The sequence below is a fragment of the Electrophorus electricus genome, chromosome 4 (genome assembly GCF_041902795.1).
Source record: "Electrophorus electricus isolate QZ-2024a chromosome 4, ASM4190279v1, whole genome shotgun sequence".
Taxonomy (NCBI): Eukaryota; Metazoa; Chordata; class Actinopteri; order Gymnotiformes; family Gymnotidae; genus Electrophorus; species Electrophorus electricus.
In genome coordinates, this window is record NC_137500.1 from 13583419 (window position 1) to 13590000 (window position 6582).

At 44.8% G+C, this 6582-nt stretch overlaps 1 protein-coding gene across 7 annotated transcripts in view; it reads left to right on the forward strand.

The window, feature by feature from the left end:
- Positions 1 to 308: 308 nt before the first annotated feature.
- The window catches only part of apaf1 (apoptotic peptidase activating factor 1), a 30712-nt gene continuing 24438 nt past the window's right edge, over positions 309 to 6582 (forward strand). For 2 of the 7 annotated variants that reach the window (XM_081712526.1, XM_081712530.1), the window contains exons 1-5: positions 309 to 468; positions 1606 to 1868; positions 2272 to 2461; positions 2599 to 2856; positions 3531 to 3720. In XM_081712526.1, coding sequence (XP_081568652.1) covers positions 1701 to 1868; positions 2272 to 2461; positions 2599 to 2856; positions 3531 to 3720 — 806 coding nt within the window. In that variant the 5' untranslated portion in view covers positions 309 to 468; positions 1606 to 1700. Of the gene's footprint in view, positions 473 to 1605; positions 1869 to 2271; positions 2462 to 2598; positions 2857 to 3530; positions 3721 to 6582 lie in introns of those variants that run through there. The other 5 variants (XM_081712529.1, XM_081712531.1, XM_081712528.1 and 2 more) reach the window with 4 other exon arrangements.

The window sequence follows — 6582 nt, forward strand, 5'->3', positions numbered from 1 at the left end:
CCAAACACTAGCATGAAAGGACCTCTAGCGGATAAAATTGCATCGCGCGTCAATACAAGACTATAATAATAGTAGTAGTAGTAATAATAATAATAATAATAATAATAATAATAATAATAATAATAATAATAATAATTATTATTATTATTATTATTATTATTATTATTACTACTACTACTATTATTATTTCTAGTAAGAGTTATTTCTACCGTTCTGTTAGTCACTGTAAAATATTATGCCTTGAGTCAGCGAATCACGTGGCCATTTGACGCGTTTCTATTGGTGGTTGTACACTGAGGGAACTTGTTTTCGTGGAGAACCAGGAAACGCTAAGTATCAAAATGTGGGCGAGGTATTGAACTAGATCCACCGGCAAATTTGATTAATTTAAGCTAACAATTATATAACAGCTAACCAAGCCTAAACAGTGCCCAGCATTCGATCCATGTTATAAGAAAGCGGATATCCGTGAGTATGTTTCCTTTGTGCTATGTCTCTTACTCCGCGCCTGTTTGAACATGTCAGTGGCAACGCAAATTCGGTTTCGCTTGAGAAATCGTAGTTGGCTCTAATTTGAACTGAAAATGGATAAAACATTTTAGGACAGCGCTTGCTACTAACCGAAAGAGACTTACAGAAGTCATACTTGACTTCCGTAGCGTTGATCTTTATCGCTATCTAGCTACTAACCCCTCTATCCCATAGGGATTTGTTTTGTGAATCTCATAAGGCCGATAGAGAATGAATAAATGGTATCTAAACAGTAGCCAACACTTTATTAAAGATTATATTTGCACCTGTTCAAACTGCGCTGGATACCTTGCTAATAAACTACCATAGCAAGCCGAATATTTGTGAGCTGTGACATAGCTGTTTCCGGGCTTCATGTATATTGAGTAGTTGGATGACTGTTTGTAACATATCTTGGGGCAATGGGGCAGTGGTAGTGGTTAAAGTACTTGACTTGTAATCGGAAGGTTAGTGGTTCAAGCCCCGTCACTGCGAACTTGCCGCTGTTGGGACCCTGAACAAGACCCTTAACCCTTAATTGCTCAAGTTATACTCACTCATAATTGTAAGTTGCTTTGGATAAACGTGTCAGATAAATGTAAATATCAGTTTAATTAGCTGTTTTTTTAGCATCTTACTCCCGACTCCAATAATTGTACAGAACACACAAGTCTGAGTGAATTATATAGTGTGGCAGCCTGTTAGGCACACATATGAGAAGTTTGTAAGTGCAGTTATATTGCACACCATACACACATCGTCTCTTAGTGCTTTGCAATGAAAGTCATATATTGTGACAATTCTGAAAGCTCCACGGTACTTTGGTGATTCTAATCACCTTTCCTGGGGCATGCAGAGGGGAATCGAGGCCATCAAGGTTGATTTTGGGCTTCAGAGGCACCTTTGAAATACACAGAATGTACATTTATGTAAATGTAATGTACAGATAACATAAAATAGCGGTTGCAGTTTGTGTCCTCGGATGCTTTCTAGCCAACCGAATCTTGCCGTTGGCTAGCCCGTCTCTAGGCCACGTGCTTTTGTTTACGTCTGTGGTCAGTGGTCCTGCAGCACTGTTTGGTGATGACCCCTTAGGGAGAGTGACACGAGAAGCATCCCACACTTCTTCCTGAGGCTCTACGGGGACATGTTGAGAAGGTCTAAACTGGTCCGTTCAGTCGATATACGTCATGTGCAGGAACCACGGCGTGCGTGTGGAGATGGAAGAGCGGGCTCTCAGCTGTTTGCTGCGCTCCAGGCCCACAATGGAGCAAGACATCAAAGCCTCGTACCTCATGGACCATATGGTCAGCGATGGTGTCCTGACCCAAGATGAGGAGGACGGGGTGCTCAGCAAGGTCTGTCCTATGGACACACATGGGTTAAACATGTTGACCATGAAAAGTTCAAGTATACCGCCGAGAAACTGTCCAGTTCAGATTGACCTTTTTGTTTACACTGTATAAGTATGTCTATATTGAGGTAGCTGAATATTTATGATTTACATTTCAGTGATCAGTTTCTGTTCTTTTAAACATTGCATTGCTACATTTGTTTTGGTTTATTTTGCATATTGAGTTTTTTTTGAATAGGAATGAAATGCTTTCTAGCAAAGATACTCACGCTGTTTTCGGACATTCACTGCACAGACATGGTAAAACGTATGGTACGATGCGATATTCTATCTTTTCACCTGCACTGATGCTGTTGTGAAGGTTGAACACCTCCATCCTCCCTCTGTTTCTCTGCCTCTGTGCCCAGGCCACCAGAAAGGAGCAGGCCGCTGCCCTGCTGGACCTCCTCCTGAGAAAGGACAACAGGGCTTACGTATCTTTCTACAACGCCCTGATCAGGGAAGGCTATGGGGACCTGGCCAGCCTGCTTTACACTGACCTACCACAACTCAGTCCAGAGGGAGGGAAGAGCTACTGGACTGGAATCTCTCCGACTGGTAAACCTGACATTTCTCCTTCTGTCTAACTAAGGCAGACAACACCCTGGTGGCTCTGAAAATTTAGACTCGAGGCTCTCCTTCTGACGTCTTGACAGTCCCTCCGGTGGCTTTATATCCTCTGATGTTTGCTACAGCTTTGGTCCTTGGCATTTTTGCATGCAACACGGTGTGCGAGGTGGGTGCTCTGATTCCAGTGCAGGTGAAGCTGAGCGAGGGCGGTGTTCCCCAGAGACCCACTGTGTTCGTCAACCGGCCCACTCTGCTAACCCAGGTCCGGGAGAAGCTAAGGAGGCTACAGAACGCAGTGGGCTGGGTCACAGTGTTTGGCATGGCGGGCTCAGGGAAGTCTGTGCTGGCTGCCGAAGCAGTGAGAGACCACGCACTAATCACAGGTACGACAGCTGTTCTCTAGACAGGTGATGAAATTGAAATTGGCGAGGGGGGGTTGTTTGCTTGTTTGTATTTGACTTGTGTGGTGTAGGTCCCATCTCTTCTGGAATCGTTTTGAGATGTGTTTTAAAGTAACTGAGGGAATGTGTGTAAGAAGAAAAGTTCCCTCAGGAAACCAACAATAAATTAGAGTTGAGAAGAATTTGGAACAACCGTCCTAAGGAAGATTGCTCAGAACACTTCAGAAAGTCTTTTATGTGAGATGCTATGTAAATGCATTCATCTCTGTGAACCACATTTGACAACAACCCCCCCCCCCATTAAGGTACATGATGTAACTGTCTAGGACCAGCTCAGAGTGTAAACGCCAAATTTAGCAAATTCCTCTAATTTTAGAAAAACGAAGAGAAAATTTTCACATTAAATAGCAATGGAGTTTCAATCTGGCTGAACAGAGTTGTGGTTAAAATCTTAATGGTATGCACTCTAGATACACTACTCAAGACTGAATACATCAGGGATGATTTGTGATTACTGGCTGTGACTTGTTTAGATATGGGGGATATCGTCGAGTTTATCATGTGTATTCAGATGCATGGCAGTGCCAGTTTAGCTGCTGTCTCTCTCTCTCTCTCTCTCTCTCTCTCTCTCTCGTGTCTCTGTCATGCATGTCCAGAGTGCTTCCCTGACGGCGTGCACTGGCTGTCAGTGGGCCAATGCGAGCGAGCCGAACTCCTGGTGAGGATGCAGTCGCTGTGCTTTCGGCTGGAGCAGGGTCAGAGCCTGGAGGCCAGCCTCCGGCCGCCGGGCTCCGTGGAGGAGGCCAGGGAGCGTCTGCGCTTCCTCATGCTACGCAGGTTTCCCAGGTGAGCCGCCTGCCTCCGGCGCGATTAACCGTGCTTCACGCGCCCCTCCAGCATCGCGACGCCAGCGGACCTGGCGGGTACCACGTTAGCTGTGCAACACACCGTGTCCCCGTACAGCATTGGGTTTAGCATGAAAAAAAATAAAGCAGCATCTGATCCTAGGACAAGTGTCTGTCTTATGTTGAAAAGCCTGATTTATGCACTGACAGATATTTTTAAAAACAATGGGGACACATTGCTTAATCGCTGCACCGTGACGCCCTCGTGGGTCAGTATAAATACTAAATGGACCAGTTCTTTTAGTTACAAAATAGTCAGACCATTACCAGTATGCTGAAACCGGTGACAGTTACCTTGTTTGGTAATGCATAGTGGGAGGGGCCGAGTACACTGAGTTTACATGGCAGCAGTTAACCTTATTGACTCCTGTGGGTGAAATTTACATTTACGACATTTACATTTAGCAGATGCTCTTATCCAGAGCGACTTACTCATTTACTCATAGAATATATCCAAGTACAGTATAGTAGGTTAGAATTAAACGTTCCAATGAACTAGAATACTGTAGAATACAGGGATGAATGCTGATACCTAGAAGTGCAAAATACATAAGGTCTATCTTAAACAATGATAAGTGCTATAAACAATAAGTGCTAGTTTGTTAAAAAACATAAACAGTGCCCTACAATAAGTACTAAATTAGTCAGTCAATAAGGGAGCAGTGTCAGTTGTCCTTTAAATATTCTGCAAATAGATGGGTCTTCAGTCTGCATTTGAAGACTGAAAGGGACTCTGCTGTCCAGACAGCAAGCGGAAGTTAATTCCACCATCTTGGAGCCAGGACAGAAAATAGTCTCGATGCTTGTCGTCCATGAGACCTGAAGCAAGGTATTTCAAGCCGAGCCGTACTTGAGGTTCGAAGTACTCGAGGTACGGATCGGGCTTTGACCATTGAGCTCATGTATGAATGGGCTGGTCCATTTTTGGCTTTGTAGGCAAGCATCAAGGTTTTAAATCTGATGTATGCAGCTACATGGAGCCAATGAAGGGAGTGCAGCAGTGGAGTAACATTTGTGAACTTTGGAAGATTGAAGACCAGTCGTGCTGCTGCATTCTGGACAAGTTGTAGAGGTTTGATGGCTCTTAGAGGAAGACCAGCAAGTAGCGAGTTGCAGTAGTCTAGCTTTGAGATCACAAGAGACTGCACAAGCACCTGGGTAGTTTCCTGCGAAAGAAAGGGTCAAATCCTTCGTATGTTACAAAGGAGGAATTTGCAAGACCAGGTTAGATTAGAAACATGAGTTGAGAACGACAACTGGTTGTCCAAAGTTACACCCAGGGTATGGGCAGCTTCAGATGGTGATATCAGGGAGTTCTCAAAGGAAACACTGAGGTCATGGTAAGGGTTGGGAGTACCTGGGATGAACAGAAGCTCAGTTTTACTGGGGTTGAGCTTCAAGTGGTGGGCTATCATCCATGACACAATGTCAGTCAAGCATGCCGAGATACGTCTGGAGACCTGCGTGTCAGAGGGTGGAAAAGAAAGAAATAATAATTGAGCGTCATTGGCATAGCAGTGGTAGGAGAAACCATGAGAAGATATTACATCACCAAGAGAACGAGTATACAGAGAGAAGAGAAGGGGGCCTAATACTGAGCCTTGTGGAACACCAGTGGAGAGTCTACATGGTTTGGATGTGGATCCTCTCCATGTCACCAGATAGGACTGAAACCATCTGCAAGCAGAGCCAGTCGCACCAAGCCTGGAAAGAACAAAGAAGAGTCTTGTGGTTCACTGTGCCAAAGGCTGCTGAAAGGTCTAGAAGAATCAAAACAGATGACTGTTTGGCAGCTTTAGCGGCGTGAAGTTTCTCAATCACCGCTATGAGGGCCGTTTCTGTAGAATGTGTCAGTTTGTAGCCAGACTGATTGGGATCATGCAGCTGGTTCTGGGTGAGAAAAAGAGACAATTGATTATAAACTGCTCGTTCAAGGGCTTTTGAGAGGAAGAGAGAAGTGATAACAGTCTGTAGTTGGTAACGCTGGAGCTGTCAAGTGTGGCCTTCTTGAGGATTGGTACCACCCTGGCGGTTTTTGAATGCAGTAGGCATGTATCCAGAAGATAAGGAGTTGTTGATGATGACAAATGTGAAAGGAAGCAGATCTCTTGCAATTGTCTGGAACAGAGCAGAAGGAATCGGATCCAGCAGACATGCAGTCGGATTGCTGGAAGTCAGAAGTTGAAGAATTTCATCTGTGGAGAGAGGAGAAAAAGAAGACAGAGAGTTGGATGTTGGGGAATGCACATTATTTGGAGGAGTGGGAACAGAGGAAAAGGGCTGGTGGATTGCTGCAACCTTCTCCTCAAAGAAGGTTATAAAATCCTCCGGAGTAAGAGATGAGGGAGAGGGAGGATTAAGGAGCGAAGAAAAAATAAAATAGTGAAGAGCTTGCGTGGATCAGATGATTCGAATTTCTCTCTGTAGTAGGATGACACTGCACATGTTGCTTCCAGTGAGAACTTGGAAAGGAGAGACTTGTATGAGCTAAGGTCTGAATCCACAATGATGACAAATGATAAGAAGTTTGGTGGGGAAAGACACTGTAATGGCATGAAATTCAAAAGAGGAGATGGAAAGTGTAGAGAAGGAAAGTGGAGTGAAACGCCACTCTCGAGACATTAGTAAACCTGTGCCACAACCCCTGCCAAGACGCCTCGGGGAATGCGTAAATAAAAAGGCAGAGGACAGGGCAGCCGGAGTCACCGAGTTCTCAGGGGTGATCCAAGTTTCTGTCAGAGCCAGGAAGTGGAGGGATGCCAATGCTGAGATGAAGTCAGCCTTCTGGACAGCAGATTGGCAG